General features: G+C 43.0%; 1 protein-coding gene across 1 annotated transcript in view; it reads left to right on the forward strand.

Moving 5' to 3' along the window:
- Positions 1–19,594, forward strand: part of LOC308105851 (bone morphogenetic protein receptor type-2-like) — a 40,096-nt gene that overhangs the window by 9,385 nt on the left and 11,117 nt on the right. The window contains exons 3-10 of the mRNA XM_080456775.1: positions 2,773–2,967; positions 3,684–3,872; positions 8,823–8,930; positions 10,186–10,277; positions 11,962–12,195; positions 16,291–16,405; positions 17,814–17,974; positions 19,105–19,252. Of these exons, the coding sequence (XP_080312901.1) occupies positions 2,773–2,967; positions 3,684–3,872; positions 8,823–8,930; positions 10,186–10,277; positions 11,962–12,195; positions 16,291–16,405; positions 17,814–17,974; positions 19,105–19,252 (1,242 nt within the window). The remainder of the gene's footprint in view (positions 1–2,772; positions 2,968–3,683; positions 3,873–8,822; positions 8,931–10,185; positions 10,278–11,961; positions 12,196–16,290; positions 16,406–17,813; positions 17,975–19,104; positions 19,253–19,594) is intronic.

The raw sequence follows: 19,594 nt of genomic DNA on the forward strand, positions 1-19,594 counted from the left end.
AGATATAAATTATGATACAATGAAACATACATTAACTCATTCACTGCCACTAACGTAATTGACGTAATTATTCCCGTTTACCAATCCTGCCACTGACGTAAAAAACGTATTTTAATTTTAAATTTTTTTCAAATTTGACCCAAAGACCAAGGAGATATGATTTTTCGAAGATCTAGACTCCCATCCACTTCCATGTTAACTTAAAACTTAAAAATTCTGTATCTTGGCTCCTGAGTACTTTTTTTTTTCGATGAATAATCTCTGGCAGTGGGCAAACACGGCCAGCAATAATTGTGGCAGTGAATGACACTTTAGCCCTATTTAATACATAGGCTATTTGAAAATAGCCGATCTACAAGCTCACAACGCGTCGCATCGCGACGCGTTGTGAGCTTGTAGATCTGCTATTTTCAAATATTTAGTACTTTTGCTTTTGGTACTTTAAGTACACTTTGATGCCAATACTTTTGTACTTTTACTCAAGTATTTTTTTTATTCTGGACTTTTACTTGTAACAGAGTATTTTTATATTGCAGTATTGGTACTTTTACTTAAGTAAAGAATTTACTTTTTCCACCACTGAGCACACTGTGAGGGAATTATGGTTACTGTATGTTACTATACATATTTCTAAGACGAACGCTTGTAATGGTCCGCCCGCCCGCCCGTCATCTTGCATTAGATTCACAACAGAGTAGCAGCCCTGTAGTGTCTCCATAATGAGAATCATCTGCGTGTGGAGGAGGAACATTGAGCTGTGGGACTCACACAGGTGAATGCAATCATGATTCATGATTTTTCATGTGGACCTGCTTACTGTATGTATAGACCAGGGGGTGATGCAACTTTGATGATGGAGAGGAGGGCCACTATATTTCCACACTCACTCCAGGGGCCCACGTTGCATAGTGTTGCTGTCGGGCAGAAACCTCCTATCTCCATCTGTCACACAAAAGTAGCAAACATAGCTGATCTACAAGCTCAAAACGCGTCGCATCCATATTTTGGAATTGTAATCCTGATTTTTTTTGGGGGGTATTTTGGAATTGGAATCCTGAAAAGTAACATTTTAATTTAATTTCAAATGCATTTAGTTATACTTAACTCATTGAGTGCCCAAATTATTATTATCTATTTCTGGCCATTACGATTTTTATTTTTTTTATTTTTTCAAAGTAAAAAAAAAGTGCTTAGGAAGCGAGATACAGCCTTTTTCAGTTCTAAGTTAAACAAGGAGTGGATGGAGCTGCAAATCTTCAGATAATTATATCTTGGGTTAATTTTTTTCTATTTTTTTCAAAAACACGTGAAACACGTTAATGGCACGTGGCACCATAGCGCTAAAACACGTGAAACACGTTAATGGCACTCAATGAGTTAAATTATGAACTTAAATACAAATACATTGGACAGAAAAAAGTCATTAATATAGACTGAAGTAATTCAAGCGGGTCATGTTTGCATGTTTGGAATTGTAACTAAAATCAATAATATATCAGTATCCCGATATTAACCTGCGGGCCGCATTAAGTGTAGGTGGGGGCCGCATGTGGCCCCTGAGCCGCCAGTTGCCCATGCATGGTATAGACGAATCCACAGAGCGCTGCCTGTAGCTGCGGTGTCGCGGTGCGGAGCGCCGGCACCCGCTTGACACCGCAGTTATGCTTGCCGCTCTGTGGATTTGTCTATACACGCATTACGTTGTCGTTTGACAGGAAGTAATTAAGATTGGACTTTTAGGGGCTTTTGACGTACAAATACACAAAAATTGATTCCTAAATATTTGGCATCTGTTAATCATATCTCCATTATGACCACACGGATTTGCTCTAAAAGTGTGACAAAAACTTTTTTTTTTATTTCATGACGTCTTTAAGTCCATTATCTTTCTGTCCCTCAACTAAATATGTTTTATTAAGTCCTGTCGTTTTCTTATCAGCAGTGAGAGACATTCTGAGAGGGGGACGGTGCAGGAGATAGACAGATTATCCAAGTAATTATGTGTCAGGGCAGAGTTCGTGGACGTCTATTATGTGAGTGAAGTGTGTGTGCGTGTGTGTGTGTGCATGTGTGCATGTGTGCGTGTGTGCGTGTGTGCGTGTGTGTGTGTGTGTGTGTGTGTGTGTGTGTGTGTGTGTGTGTGTGCGTGTGTGTGCGTGTGTGCGTGTGTGCGCGTGTGTGCGTGTGCGTGTGTGTGTGTGTGTGTGTGTGTGCGTGTCTGTGTGTCTGTGCGTGTGTGTGCGCACGGCCATTAGTCAAATTACATGACGTCAACTCTCGTTCTCTTAGTAGTTCTAATGAACTGCCTTTGTTTTAACGCTGTTTGTGATAAATACTGTGATGTCTGTCACTGAAGTTGAGTTTCAGAGGAATAACAACACAGGAACAACAGCATTAGAAGAGAGATTTCAAACATTAGTACTTTTACTTTTGGTACTTTAAGTATATTTTGATGCCAATACTTTCGTACTTTTACTCAAGTAACATTAACACAGGCCTTTCACTTGTAACAGAGTACTTATATATTGTGGTATTGCTACTTTTACTTAATTAAAATATCTGAGTACTTCTTCCACCACTGTGAGCCAGTAGGATACAGCAGCAGTGACAACACACAAATGTGTGTGGGGAGGATTTAATTGGCATAGGTACTAAATTGGAGAGAAAAGGGGTAAAAACCAAAAAAAAAAAGAAAAATGTTAATCAGATTTATGTTATTCTGCATTACATCACATTCTGATGTCATTTGAACCGCTGTGTGTCTCTCTGTAGCCGTGCACTCGGAGCAGAGGAAGTGTGCGTTCGCCGACAACCAGCCACAGTGGGAGGAGTCGCGCGGCGGATCCACCAATGAACTCCGGGTGACGGGGCAGCGGGAGAACGCCACCATCCGATGTGGCGAAGGCTCCCGCTGCTATGGATTGTGGGAAAAGAGCAGAGACGGGGAGATACACCTCGTTAAACAAGGTGAGTGGGAATCACACACACACACACACGCACACACACACACACACACACACACACACACACACACACACACACACACGCGCACAAGTTTTCACGGGTCCACCCAAACCCAAAGTACCCGACAATGCCCAAGATCTGGACCATGTTTTATCAGAATCAACTTTATTGTCACGTAATAGGTGTAAAGCAGGGAAACATTGGTTCTCAAAGTGGGGTCCTTGGGGGGATACCAGGGGGTCCCCAGCAAAATCAGCTAATATAGCGTCACAATAGTTTTAACCACTTTAACCTTTTATACGTTGGCTATTCAAAAATAGCAGATCTACAAGCTCTTGTAGATCTGCTATTTTTGAGAAAATCCCTGGCACAAAATGTTTTTGAGATGGGGGTCCGCAGCCAAATACGTATCATTTTGGGGGTCCTTGACACGAAAAAGTTTGAGAACCACTGGTTTAGAAACATCATCACGTTACCAGTCCAAATAAGGGTATTTACGTCACGGAGGATTCCGTGCGAAAATATAGACGTACAGATCTTCAACTTTTGATGCTTTTGTGTGACGCTGAAGTATGATCAAGTAGGGCATTAATGTACCAAAAAACACAAAAAGTTAAAATATGGAGATAAGAGGTTTCTGCCCGACAGCGACGATTTGTTTATGAAGTGGAGCCTAATATGATATTTATATGATTATTATTTACCCCCCCCCCCCCCAGGTTGTTGGACACACATCGGCGACCAGCAGGAGTGCCATGGCGACCGTTGCCTGGTGACGGCCACGCCGTCCCTGGTGCAGAACGGGACGTACCGCTTCTGCTGCTGCAGCCGAGACATGTGCAACCTCAACTACACCGAGGACCTGTCTGCCATACCGCCCGTCTCACCCACCTCTGCTCTGCCTCTCTGTGAGTCAAACACACGCGTGCGCACACACACACACACACACGCCACGACACACACACACACTCGTGTAACCTTAACTACACCGAGGACCTGTCTGCCATACCGCCCGTCTCACCCACCTCCGCTCTGCCTGTCTGTAAGTGCCCCCCCCCCCCACCCCCGGAGTGCTCAGTATGACCAGGCTGGCAGAGGGAGAGTAGCTGAGGAAGGCCTGTGGGCCGAAACGTCCGTCTGTATGAGCTGCTGCTGGGGGCATAAGACCTGAATAAGTAAGAACCTAAATGGACTTAAGTGAGTGCTGGTATTCCTTCCTGTGAAAGAGGGATGAGTAGCGCCCAGGATTACAAGCTTAGGCGTTGGCACTGGGTGAAAAAATAGGGTTAGAAAATCGTGGAGAAAAAAAAGAAAGTCAGACATGTATTTATGTTAAGATGTACAGTAGGATAATATATGTGGTTCAATAAAAGATGTGCGTTTTCATACCAAACACCTTGTGTTACATACTGTAGATAGTAACAGTAACGGTTCTAAATCAGAACCAAGTTTTAGTGTCAGGTACTTCTATACAACTGAACTCAGACATATTTCTTGCAGTGGAGTTATGGCAAGGTGCCCTGCTTAATGGGGGTGGTGTTGACGTGCACACACACACACACACACACACACACACACACACACACACACACACACACACACACACACACACACACACACACACACACACACACACACACACACACACACACACACACACACACAGTATATCCTATATCCCAGAGGGATGCTGTTTATCGCTGCATGACGTCGTCCAAAAAGTAAAATAATGGCCCAAATGTAACGGACATTTTTACCTGCCTAGTATTGATCTGGTCATGAGAGAGAGAGAGAGAGAGAGAGAGAGAGAGAGAGAGAGAGAGAGAGAGAGAAAGGGAGAGAGAGAGAATTAGAGCTGGAATTAGAGACACAGACAGTGATTGTTGTGTAGGTTATTGTATTCATGGGAGGATACACAGGAAATACTTGTTACGCTGTGTGTGTGTGTGTGTGTGTGTGTGTGTGTGTGTGTGTGTGTGTGTGTGTGTGTGTGTGTGTGTGTGTGTGCACGCCCACTCGCACGTTCGTGCATGCCGTTTGTTTGCATTCCTTTTGGTTTTCTTAATGACTGTGTGAGGTGAGACAGGATGTTATGTGTATGAGTGTGTACGCATGTGTGTACGTGCGTGTGTGTGTGTGTGTGTGTGTGTGTGTGTGTGTGTGTGTGTGTGTGTGTGTGTGTGTGTGTGTGTGGCTGTGTGTGTGTGTGTCTGTGTGTGTGTGTCTGTGTGTGTGTGTGTGTGTGTGTGTGTGTGTGTGTGTGTGTGTGTGTGTGTGTGTGTGTGTGTGAGCATGTACAACCGACTGTGTATGTGTTTAATTGTCTTTTAAGTTGAGCGTGTGCAGACACGCCCTGCAGACAGACTGTCTGGAGACACACACACACACACACACACACACACACACACACACACACACACACACACACACACACACACACACACACACACACACACACACACACACACACACACACAGGATGATGACAATCTCTTGCCTCATGTGTAAGTGGTTTGAACAGGAGCGTGGGGTTCAGATGGGACAGTCTGACACATTATCCATGTTTTCACCCTTTTGTTCTGATCCAGCAATCCTCAACATGTGGGCTGGGGCCGCCCTGGTGGGCTGTGAGGATATTGCAAGTGAGGCCCCAAATAATTGGCAAAAACACCAAGATTGTAATGATATAATATAGCATTATTATTTATTTAGTAACAAATGTCATGGTAGTTCTTTCTTCAAAAACTTGAGAAGTGACTTTTCATTGCGATACTGAAATAGGAACTTAAAGTAGGTTGAAAGTAGTTAAAATCAGGACACATCGGCTGAATAATTCCCGATGCCGATTGTGAAACGGCTGGCCTACGGTTCAAGGCTCCAAAAGTAGACAGGTCCACAAATACAGATTTCAGGTATTTTATTTTACCTCCCAAAAAATGTACAGACAGTGTAAGCCGGCGACAAATACAAAAAAAATAAGACTGGCCAAAAGTAAACATTCCAAAAATAGGAAATAAGGAATACACCCTTGAAAACTACACTTAAGGAAAACAACAAAACAGGAACTGGTGATACAGGCTAACAGGCAGCGCTCTCCCCTTACGTTGTCCCTAGCTAGCCTCCAGCTAAACTGAACCTCTCTTCACCTACAGCAGTGGTTTTCAACCATTTTCATATCAACGTCCGTTATTTATTCGTCATTTGAGCCACGGAACCACCGTTTGATGAGATTTAGACTCTCAGACACCAAAACTATATTATATTTAGTTATCGTTGGATAACATTTTGTCAAAATAACAATCCCTCTACATTCTCTAATTGTGTATGACGTCTTGTAAATTAAGTAATGCAGATGTTTAACAATAATTTCACTCTTGAGAGTGTAATTTTACCCTCTCAAGAGTTAAGAGCTATAAGGGTCCATTTGGTGGGAACCAGCTCTCCATCATTTAGCTGGGGACCACCTGGAAACTCCTCAAGGACCACTGGTGGTCCCCGGACCACTGGTTGAGAACCACTGACCCACAGCATGTCTGCACTTACACAGGTGGGACAAACCAAGCACAATGGTAGTAATTGGTGTCAGTAACTCAAACAACAGGAAAACCAAGGCCCATGAGTCGATCTAAAATGAGTCTGACCTACTGCTTTTCAAACTTATTTTCAATTACATTACATTACATTACAGTCATTTAGCAGACGCTTTTATCCAAAGCGACTTACAATAAGTGCATTCAACATAGGTAGGGAACGAAACTACTAATCACCAGAAGTCTTAAGTGCATTTCCTGCAAAAACAAGCAACCAAGAGTATACCTAGCGCTAAGGTAAAAGTGCAATATATCAGCTACCTACTTTCTTAAACAGATGAGACAAAATAGCAAAATCAAATGAGCACGAGCTAAAACAAATAAGTGTATCGACTAAACCAGATCCAATAAAACAATACAACAATAAAACAAGAGTTCGTACAACTAGTTAACAACAAGTAGGCCAGGCAAAGAGGTTTTCTGTTTCCTGAAGAGGTGGGTTTTCAGCCTGCGGTGAAAGATGGGCAATATACCATTCAATAACTATTTCAGGCGCCAAACACATACAAGCAAAAATGCTAAATAACATGAACAGACACCCCTCCTCCTCTACAGTGCCTGGTCCCTTCCAATCATACAGGATTGCCAGCACTGCAGTGCAGAGGAGAGAGAGGTTACCCCGCAAATAACTCAGCTTCACCACGGTGTGAACAAATAAACATAAACATAACTCTTTCAATCATTGTGTTTTACTTTAGAATGTCATAAAGGAAATATGCAACACAACGCTGTTGAACTGTCACTTTTGAATCCAGCTGGTGATGTCAATTAGTCATTTGACTCAGCTGTGTGGTGTGTGTGTGTGTTTAAGTTCCTTGAGTGTGTGTGTGTGTGTGTGTATAGGGCACGGCTGCCCTGGACAATTATTTTGGGGCCCACTTGTAATTTCCTCACTGCACACCCTGGCCCACAGGTTGAGAATCATTGGTGTAGTAGTGATGTGTCGTTCATGATCGATTCGTTCAAAAGAACTAGTTCATTGCCGCGAACGTGAACGAGCTCGTTCACTTTCTGAAACTGTTACGTTCACGCGCGACGTTAAAAAAAAAACGCTCCTGGGATGGTGTTTTACACACATTATAAAACATACATTAACCACTTTAGCCCTATTTTGTACCTAGGCTATTTGAAACTAGCAGATCTACAAGCTCACAACGCGTCGCATCGCGACGCGTTGAGAGCTTGTAGATCGGCTATTTTCAAATATGTTAGTACTTTTACTTTTGGTTCTTTAAGTATATTTTGATGCCAATACTTTTGTACTTTTACTCGAGTACATTTTGAACACTAGAAAATAGCGCTACTGAACGAGAATGTGAACGAATCATTTGAACGAATCGTTGCCGTGAACGTGAACAAAATCGTTCGTTCACTGAAATTAACTTTTTTTCCCACCACTATGGTGTAGTAGGCAATACCCAGGTCCTATAGTTTGAAGTGATTTTTCTCATCCATGATGCTTGGTGCATTCTAGCAGATGGTTGTGTGTGTTGCATGCTGCTACTGCTGACATACTGTATCCCTGCATGTGGTACACACACAGTGTTACTGCTGCCATCGTGTGAGGATGCTGAGACAGGGTTCTCTGGAAGGCCACTGTCACTGTATCCCTGCATGTGGCACACTTGTAGATCTGCTCATTTCACTATCAGGCTTTTATTTATTTATGGAACTTCTTTTGATTTGTTTCAACATTTCAGAAATGATTGGGGGGGGGGGGGAAATTCAAAAGGTTTTTTAAAATAATATTTGTTAGAAATTGTAGAAAATGTAATGCTCCGACCCACTGTTTGGTCCCCAGCTAAATGATGGAGAGTTGGTAACCAAATGGACCCTTATAGATCTTTAACTCCTGAGTTAAATTATTGTTATTTTGATCAACGTTTGCCTGTTATCTCTCCTATTACCACATCAGTACAGCATGGAATTGTGGAGAAAATCTTATCCAACGATAACGACAAAGTATTCTAAGTATTGGGTCTGAGAGGCTAAATCTCATCAAATGGTGGTTCTGTGGTACAAATGCCGAATAAATAATGGACCTTGATATGAAAAGGGTTGAAAACCACTGCTTTAGACGAGACCATGAGCTTGTAGATTGGCTATTTTTGCTATTTTTGAAACTTTTCCACATTTGTGACCAAATGCAAGTTGTGATTTCATGCAACATGTTTAACATTTCTGACTGATATGTGATAATATGTGATGTGATCATTGGTGGTGTGAGGGTGATGTCACAGTGATGTAATAGTGATGTCATGGTTGCAGACCCACAGCCGTTGCCCAGAGAGGAGACAGTGGTCATCGCCCTGGTGTCTGTCGCCATAGTAGCGCTGCTCATCGCCGCACTGTTCTTTGGATACCGCATGTTGACAGGTAACACACGCACACACACACACACGCACGCACACACGCACACACGCACGCAGAACAATTAAATACACTGGACAAGACCCTGTAATGTCGGCACAGTGCTTAATTTGTAAATTATTAATATAAGCCCTCGGGGTATGCCTGACTTTTTATATATTTGTCATAAAATAAAATTAATTGATTTAACCATATAATAGCCCCAGAAAGCTAGGCCAAATAACAGCGTAAGGGCTACTGTTTCCACATCAAATTTAATAATGCATTTAATAAGAACTATTGCTACAAGAATGTAGCAATAGAAGAACGCTAATTAAAAAAAAGAAATGTAATCCGACAAAAACAGGAGGGGTGCGTAGAGACATCTCTCTCTCTCTCTCTCTCTCTCTCTCTCTCTCTCTCTCTCTCTCTCTCTGTGTATCTCTCTATCTATCTATCTCCCTCCCTCTCCCTTTCTCGTCAATTGTGAGTGCTTTCACTTTCACAGACAGTGACACAGTCACAGACATGCGAAGTGCATTTATGAAACCATGGCATGTTCACTAGGAACGCGGTTTATAAACCGTATTAAATACTAGGTCTACTCACTCTCACTTTGTCAGGCACAAAGTCACAGAACACAGACAGATACGCACTGCCCAGCTCGGTTAACAACACAGACAGACTACGAGAGATGCGCCTCTGCGTTACTTTTTATTTATTGACCTCAAACTTGGAAAGGAGAGAGAGAAGACGTTTACCTGATCACTCGTCATGGTGTGAGTGGAGGAGTCAGATCACTTGAGCTCACCATTTTTCCAACAGCGAATGATAAAGCGTTTAAATTGTGGCGATTCACAAGCGTAACTCTGTGTCATTTCATCCACGTTCCTTTTCCATTGCAGGAAGGGACATTGAGGGGAAAAATGTGAAAGTTGAATTGATAATAAATAGCCTAAAATAAAAGCATGTTGTATTGTATGTGCCTTTGAGGTGACAGAACATTTTCTAGATTTCCTAGAGCGCGGCAGGCATGTTCCGGAGCCGAGCTCTGGCCAGCTCCGGCACAAGTTAATCCCCGAACATAACGGTATGTTTAATACTGTGTGTGTGTGTGTGTGTGTGTGTGTGTGTGTGTGTGTGTGTGTGTGTGTGTGTGTGTGTGTGTGTGTGTGTGTGTGTGTGTGTGTGTGTGTGTGTGTGTGTGTGTGTGTGTGTGTGTGTGTGTGTGTGTGTGTGTGTGTGTGTGTGTGCGCGCGCGCGCGTGTGTGTGTGTGTGTAGGCAACGGTAAACAGGGTCTACATAATCTGGACTCATTGGAGGCAGCGACCACAGAACCTTCTCTAGACCTGGACAACCTCAAACTGCTGGAGGTAAACACACACACACACACACACACACACACACACACACACACACACACACACACACACACACACACACACACACATTTTGATTGGCTGTCAGTGTTTCTATCGTTCATTAAATCCCTCTGAAAGCGATCAAAGCGTTATCGTTTACGACTATCGACATATAAATGAAACTCAATTATTAACCCTTTAAGACCGGGAACGCATCTGTGTGTCATTTTAAGATTTCTTTGGCTATTTCAAAAATAGCAGATACTGTATACAAGCTCATAGTGCCGTGCTATGAACTTGTAGTTTGGCTTTTTTTTAAAAATCGTGCAAATTTGTGCAAATCTTTGAATACTTTTTAAAGCGAACATTTTTCACTCTGTTACGACTTCTAGGGGTCCCTGGAACAAAATATTTTGAGATGGGGGTCCACGGCCAAATACATATTTGGACCACTGATATTATAGCAACATTAGTTTTAGAATACATTTGTAGAATCCCCAGAATCAAAGATTTGAGTTACAAATGTTCGCTTTAAAAATATATATATTCAAAGTCACGCGGTTTCCCCAAAAAATAGCAGATCTAAAAGCTCATAGGGCGGCACTCAGTGCCGCCCTATGAGCATGTATATCTGCTATTTTTTAATAGCAGACAGGAATCAAAAAATTACAGAGTTCCCAGTTTGAATAGATTAACGCTGGCAGTTGCCGCAGTGGCTGAGGCAATAAGCACACAACAGGCTACTAACTGCAGCCACAGCTAAAACCTCACCTAAAGATCAATCTGGTTTGAATTTCATCTTGAGATATTTACAGCGAAGCATAAGCACAATGATGTACGGGACAGCGTACGTAACAACAATGAGAAATGCTGCACTCTCAGTGACCATATGACTCCATATGGATATGATAAACAAATGGACTATATACGCCGTCACTACGTTTCATAAACACAGACGGGCGAAAACATGCAGCTCACATGAACTACATACTGTAAGTAGTAAGTACGTGTACACCTGTAAAGGATTCTAATATCAACAAGGCTTAGAATTAAACGGTGTGTAAATCCACATGTGTTATGATGACTGACGTCAACATAACAACAATCTCCTTCACAGTAATGTCGTAACGCTGGTGGCTTACAATCTACTATGTGTTATTATTATAAATAATATCTATATAGTTAGTTTTGCTTTATATAGGTCATATATATATATAGGTAATGTTATGTGGTATGGATATGGATATGTTATGAGTAAAAAAGATGGGTCGCAAGTAAATATTCCTGTATTTTTTTTCTTAAATAAAATATTTCAAAAGATTTTCAAAAAGTAAAAATATAAATATTCACAGTTTTGTATACCGTACATTAAAAACGAATAAATTTTTCAAAGGAATTTCATAAATAAAATAAAACAAATTAAAAGAAATTCCACACAAAATTCCAAACTTTTAAGAAGAAGTGAAAATAGCCGATCTACAAGCTTACACAGCGTTGCTCCGCAGCGCGTCGTGAGCTTGTAGATCAGCTATTTTCACTAGTTTGGGAAAACATAAAATATCTCGAGCTATAAGGTTTGGGAACCACTGTTCTAGTATGTCTTGTATTTGTGTTCTAACATCTTGTACTGTGTGTGTGTGTGTGTGTCCGTGTGTGTGTGTGTGTGTGTGCGTGCGCGCGTGCATGTGCGTGTTAGCTGATCGGTCGTGGTCGTTACGGCTCGGTGTACCGCGGCAGTCTGGACGAGCGCTCTGTGGCGGTGAAGCTGTTCAGCTACGCCAACCGGCAGAACTACGTCAACGAGCGCTCCATCTACCGCCTGCCGCTGCTGCGGGAGCACGACAACATCGCCCGCTTCATCGCCGCCGACGACAGGATGACCGCGGACGGGCGGATGGAGTACCTGCTGGTCCTGGAGCATTACCCGCACGTAAGGCTGTCTCTGAACGCACAGCTACAAGTCACTATAGGCCTGTCACTAACTATTACATAATCGACCTGATCGCAATATAGGCTCTATATGCACAGCAGCAGCCATATACTTTCACAGGTGTTACCAGTGATGGAAGAAGTACTCAGATAGCCCGAATGGGACCGAGTGCAGCCGACAAAAATGGAACCATCCGCCATTGTTCCTGTGGCCAGTTACACTTTTTACTTTCGGTTTTAAAACGCTCTCTAACTTCTTTTTTGAGGCACGGAATTTAGTTTTAAGATATCGTTTGGATAGAATTTAGTTGTTTAACTTCATATATGTGGTCAATTAATCATGACAGAGCCTATTTAAAAAAAAAAATTTAGAGAACCAGCAGGGGCGGGCAGTGACAGGCATGTATCCGAATAAGGCAACCTATTTTGGGCATGGCCGTCTCAAAAGTCCCGTTGCGTCAGATTAGTCTGGTGAACTGCTGATTGGCTGAAGGGGAAAAACGATCATTGGCTGAAGGGGTTGTCAGTCAACGGTATTACTCCCGCCCAACTCTAGCCCACAGCCAATATTGCAGAATGGGCGATCAGGCCAGACTCACTCCTGGAATCAAATGGAAATGAGATTTCCGGAGGGAGGGTTTACCAGGCTACACTATCAGCACCCTGACTCTGTTTGACCAGAATGGAACAGAGCCTTCATTAGTATCATTGGTAACACCTGTGAAGGAAGTAATGAAGAGGCCCAATTTCTTTCCAATATGGCTGCTGTGCATAGAGCCTATTATATGAGATAATCACACTTATTTTTGCATAAAGCGCTCTACATAGATTGTGCATAACATTCACCCATTCACACACACACACACATTCATACACCGATGGCGGAGGAAACCATGCAAGGCACCAACCTGCTCATCGGGTGCAATTAGGGGTTCGGCGTCTTGCTCAAGGACACTTCGACACTAACTCTGGGGGAGCCCCCCAGCCCGGGATCGAACTGCCGCCCCCTTGCCGGCCCCATAAGGCGCCGTGTCCACAGAGAGAGCATTTTGAGCTGGCAGCAGCTCAAAAGAGATGGTAAAGACGCGCTGGTGTGCTCCTCTTCCCAGCACCCGAGCTCAGCGCTCCTGACGTCTTTTTTTGGGAGGCGCACGCGCAGTGCCTTGGGAGCTTCAAGCAGGCAATAGTTCAACTTTTGTGGAGGAGACTGCTCTTCTGGTTGATTGCTTGATTGATTGATTCATTCATTCATTGAATACTTTATTAGTAAAAAATTAAATTTAGGCTGAAAGGATAAAAAAAAGTCGTGGGGACGTGTTTCAATTGTGGTCCTATATTCAATTCATCAACAGATCATAGATTATTAACACATTAATAAATGTCATCAACAGATACAAAGAGCTATATTTACAGATGAGAAAAAGGAAAAACGGCGGCTGTGTATGACCCCTCATTTCAATGGGATTTAATATCTATCTCCACTTGTAGTTTTCAGGCCAGATCTGAAAAGAAGCCAGTGATTCACATCCTTTAATGGATGATGTCAGGGCATTCCACATTATGGTGACAGAGTAGTAGAATAAGAATGTTCCCATGTTTGTAGTAAGTTTGGGAGGTACCAGATCGTAGGCGCTCCCTCTGGTGTTGTGGCTGTGGGCCGGTGTCACTCACTGAAGTAGTTAGATCCTCCTGGCTATGTCTGACAACACGGGAATTTATCACCTGATGTTGAATGGCGGCTGTCTCAGAAACGGGTCTATAAGTGGCTAACGGTACTGTACATACAATGTCTCTCTCTCTCTCTCTCTCTCTCTCTCTCTCTCTCTCTCTCTCTCTCTCTCTCTCTCTCTCTCTCTCTCTCTCTCTCTCTCTCTCTCTCTCTCTCTCTCTCTCCTTAGCTTTGTTATTCAATACATTGTGTAATTGGCGCCTGCATGCTACTTCCTGTCTGGAAGCACACAGGCCTGTAGAGTGTGTGTGTGTGTGTGTGTGTGTGTGTGTGTGTGTGTGTGTGTGTGTGTGTGTGTGTGTGTGTGTGTGTGTGTGTGTGTGTGTGTGTGTGTGTGTGTGTGTGTGTGTGTGTGTGTGTGTGTGTGTGTGTGTGGGGGGGCTCCAGTCAGCAGTGTTTTCTCACTAATGAAATATCCTATCAACATGACTCTAGGCCTGTCGCAATTATTACATAATTGCAATTATTACATAATTGCAATTATTTGAGATACAGTAATCTAAATTATTTTTGCATTATTGTCAGAAGGAGTTCCATTCATCAGTACGAATTCATCTGTTGAAGAACGCTCATACATCGTATATTAAAATTGCTTAGAGGGTGGGAGGGTGGACTGACGGCGGATGGCGGCCATCACGTACCGTAACATCTGGACTTGCGAGGCGCACCGTTGCTCTGATCCGCTCCCAACGTGGCACAAACACCGAGAACAGTCACACCAGGGGCCACGCGTGTGACAGAGAGGCCCCTGACACAGTACAATTTACAATGTAGGCATGTAGCAGATGGTCTTATCCAGAGCGACTTACAGTAAGCAATGTTAACACATCAGAGAGACAGTGAATCAGGTAAAATAAGAACCCAGCAGTCTAAACCAGTGGTTCTCAAACTTTTTCATGTCAAGGACCCCCAAATTGACACTTATTAGCCCACGGACCCCCATTTGAAAAGATATACCAGCCAGGGACTCTCTAGTCACAGTGATTCTCAACCATTTTAATTTCAAGGACCACCAGTTTGACATGCATTAGGTTATGGACCCCATTTAATGGCATTTCTAAATCTGGGACCCCCAATTTATATTGTAAAATCAATGTTAATTTAACTCTGAGAGTGTGCAAATGGAACCAAATGGACCCGTTAGGGTCCATTTGGTTCCATTTGTACACTCTCAGAGTTACAGACCCATAAGGGTCCATTTGGCTCCTAACTATCCATCATTTAGCTGGGGACCCCCTGTAACTCCCTTAAGGACCCCTGGGGGTCCCTGGACCCCACTTTGAGAACCAATGGTCTAAACAATTCATTATCAAAATAACAATAATTGAAACTAAAGGACACCAGGTACACAATGAACCTGGCATCTTTCTAAATAACATGCTCATCTAAATTACATTTTAACCATAACCTGCATAAGTTCTGCATGGTCGTCAAAACTAGGTCAAGTGCTATGGGCTAAAGTGGAGTCTGAAGAGCTGAGTCTTCAGGTTACGGCGGACAATTGGGAGTGAATCTGCAGCTCTAACTGCAATGGGGAGTTTTTGTTCCTCTATTCCCAACCCAGACAGTAAGCTGGGTTGTAAAACATGGCCCCTGGTGTGACTGTTCTCATGGCAGACTCCTGAACAGTGTTTGCTCCAAGTTTGCTGCGGATCGGAGCAACGGTCAGTCACGCAAGTACGGACGTTACGTTTGTGACGGTCCACCCATCAGGACCACCCACCCACCCTTTAAGCAATTTGAATACAGGATACAGTACATTTCATTGTAAAGTACATGTCCTTCACAAAAATCATATACTGTACATATTGTATACTGTACAGTAAATGTAATCCCTACATAACAATACATACAATATTATGTAATCCTTACATAAAAATATACAGTAGCCTAAGTGTACGTTACAGCACTCAAACTGAAGGCTACACTCTCAAACACACACACACGCACACATGCACACACACACACACACACGCACACGCACGCACACACGCACACACACACACACACACACATACACACACACACACACACACACACACACACACACACACAAACAGAGCCTGGTTAAATTGCATGAATGGTAGCTTGCGTTTGTAGGCCAAATGTAATTACCAGCTTAACTGCTTGTTTACGTGTGTGTGTGTGTGTGTGTGTGTGTGTGTGTGTGTGTGTGTGTGTGTGTGTGTGTGTGTGTGTGTGTGTGTGTGTGTGTGTGTGTGTGTGTGTGTGTGTGTGTGTGTGTGTGTGTGTGTGTGTGTTTACACGTGCATGTACTTATTTTTTCTTATTTCCTGTTCTCTCTCTCTCTCTCTCTCTCTCTCTCTCTCTCTCTCTCTCTCTCTCTCTCTCTCTCTCTCTCTCCAGGGTTCTTTGTCTCTCTACCTATCAGGTCATACGTTGGACTGGTTGACGTGCTGCAGAATGGCTCACTCTGTTACCAAAGGACTGGCCTTCCTCCACACTGAAGTGTACAGAGGAGGTACACACACACACACACACACACACACACACACACACACACACACACGCACACACACACACGTTGGTATTACTATACCTGTGAGGGCATCAACGTTTTAGGATGGCATTGAAAAAAAGCTGAAAGTGTAGCAAAAAAAAAACGCTGCGACATGTTGTTGTTGTGTGAGATCGCCGCACAACTAAGTAGAAAGAAGAAAAAACTCCCCAAAACTGAATCTTATCCTAATAGTAAGTAGGTAAGTACAGTAAGTATGTCTAAAAAATATATATATTTAACCATAAAACAACCATTGCTGTTGTGAGGACCAGGAAAATGGTCCTAACTATGTCTAATTCTCTAATGCAACTGTAATACCTTTGGTATTGGTAGACATTTGGCATAAGTACAGTAATACAAGCACACACGTGCGCGCGCGCACACACACACACACACACACACACACACACACACACACACACACACACACACACACACACACACACACACACACACACACACACACACACACACACACACACACGCTGGTATCCATGTGCACACTGGGGGACGCCCAGTGTAGTTGGAAGAGGGGAGGAAGGCCTGTGATGAATGGAGGAGAAGAAGAGAGGATATATATAGACAGAGAAAGAGGAGGAGGAGGAGGAGATGGACAGATGAGAAAGAGAAACAAAGAGGCAAAGGGGCAAACAGAGAAAGATGATAGGAAAGAGAGGGGGAGAGAGAGAGAGAGAGGGGGGGAGAGAGAGTGAGAGAGAGAGAGAAGAGGGAGAGAGAGAGAATAAAAGATATACAGGTCATGGCATCCCCTGGTGGTGTTCAGCATGAACTGCAGCCTCTGAACACTTCAGTTAAAGCACATAAATATTTTCTATTTTCAACCATAGAAATCCTTTTAAAAGGTTTCAGGTGCAGGAGTTTGTAGACAGAGTGACTTGTGGCTTGCAGGAGCCTCATTGTCTATATAACACAATGAACAGTAGAATAGGCTCTATGGACACACAGCAGCCTTCACTTTTTGTTATGTTTAATAATAACGTTCATTTTTTTCATACTCATCATACTCAAGAACAATTGAGGCTCTTATTGCTGCCAGAGGTGCTTCAACAAAATATTGAGTAGGGTGTGAATACTTTTATGCATGTGATGTAATTTTCTATTTTTAATACTATTGCAAAATCTTAAACATTTTTTTCATTATGCAACATTGTGTGTGGAATTCTGGGCAAAAGAATTATGTAATACATTTTTGAATAAGGCTGTAACATAACAAAATGTGGAAAAGGTGAAGGGGGGTGAATACTTTCACTAGGCACTGTATTTGTCTTTGGTTTAGATCCCTGAAATCCCATAAATAAATCATTTTTCACAGTCTCTCTCTCTCTCTCTCTCTCTCTGCTGTCTCCAGACCAGTACAAGCCGGCGGTGTCCCACAGGGACCTGAACAGTCGTAACGTGTTGGTGAGGAACGACCTGTCCTGCGTCCTCACAGACTTCGGTCTGTCCATGAAACTGACGGGACAGAGACTCCTGCGACCGGGAGACGAGGACAACGCTGCTATCTCTGAGGTCTCACACGCACACACGCACACACGCACACACACACACACGCATACACACACACACGCACGTACACACGCACGCACGCACACACGCACGCACACACACACACACACACACACACACACACACACACACACACACACAGACACACACACACACACACACACACACACACACACAGACAATTATATTAGAGAGAGGGAAAGGCTGTTTTCTCTGAACTATAATTTCCACAAACACGTGATTCTATAAGCCGTATTACAGAAACTGGTGGGTCAAACAGCACAACCAGTATTTCATTTTGTAGCTACTATGATACTAAAGAAAACGAAAATGTTAAAAAGCCAGCGTTTGTAAAATCCGGCCGCAAAGGGAGACCAAGGGGGAAAAGAAAGAATCAAAAACAAAAAGTATCTACATATTTACACATACAGTAATCTCTCAAGAACATATTCTGCTCTGCGTTTGAATCTGTCGGGGGGGTTCGTCATATCGCGTACGCACTGGCCTACAAGTGGGCGTGCCTTCAGATCAGGAAGCAGGCCGCGCTTTACCCAATCAAATGTAGTGGGCGGGATTTACGTGTCTGCCGATCCTTCCCCACTTAGAAACAAACCTAAACTCATTTAACAATAGCGTCCTCGGAGCAGACAAAACCACGGAAAGATATTCACATTTTAACTTGCTCTTTCATCATAGAAACAAGTGGGCTTATAACCAAAACGATCCATGTTCTCTGGGAGAAGTGGTGTTAGTGTTCTGTGTAGAAATATTGTTAGTGGAATGAAAACATAGTCGCACCACCGGAAGTGAAAGGCTGAAGGCAGATCAAAACCCCGGTTTCCTTGCGCACGGGTGCTACGTCAACTTCCTCCCAGAGCCAACTGAGATAGTAAAAAACAGCAGAGGGCGCTGTTTTTCCTTTTCATTTGGCGATGGGTTCCCAGATTGCACATACAGTAGCATATCCATCTGGTACAGTATGCACAGAACATGAGATTAGGCATAAGCATACTACTGTACAGTTCATATACATTAAGGTGCAAGAAGAAAATCAGCACGTTGTACATGAGATTTAGGTGCAGAGTATCAGCATGTGTCAGGTTCAACCACATAACGCATTGTTGTTTGTTTAGGTGGGGACGGTGCGCTACATGGCCCCAGAGGTGCTGGAAGGTGCAGTGAACCTCAGAGACTGCGAGTCGGCCCTCAAACAGGTGGACATGTACGCTCTGGGCCTAGTCTACTGGGAGGCGTTCATGAGATGCACCGACCTCTTCCCTGGTGAGATGATGGACTAACTTGCATGATAACACTTAGTGGGGGCTGTCATGATTCTCAAAGTTTGGTTGACGATGAATTGTCATACAAATACTTGCGATTAACGGTTTACTTGTGTGTTTTGGCATTGAACATTGGAACATTGTGAATAGATATACATTTCTGTTTGCTTTTAGGCTTTGTAAACACAAATTAAACAGGAAAGATATGAGAAATAACTTAAAAATAGGAAGAAATGACTGTCAATGACTGATACCAATAATATAAATAAATAATGTACTGTTCTATGAGCAAAAGAGGCCGTATTTACTAATTTGACATTTTTTATTTTTTTTGTGGAAATAG

This window comes from Gymnoscopelus braueri (genome assembly GCF_963280865.1).
Source record: "Gymnoscopelus braueri genome assembly, chromosome: 18".
Taxonomy (NCBI): Eukaryota; Metazoa; Chordata; class Actinopteri; order Myctophiformes; family Myctophidae; genus Gymnoscopelus; species Gymnoscopelus braueri.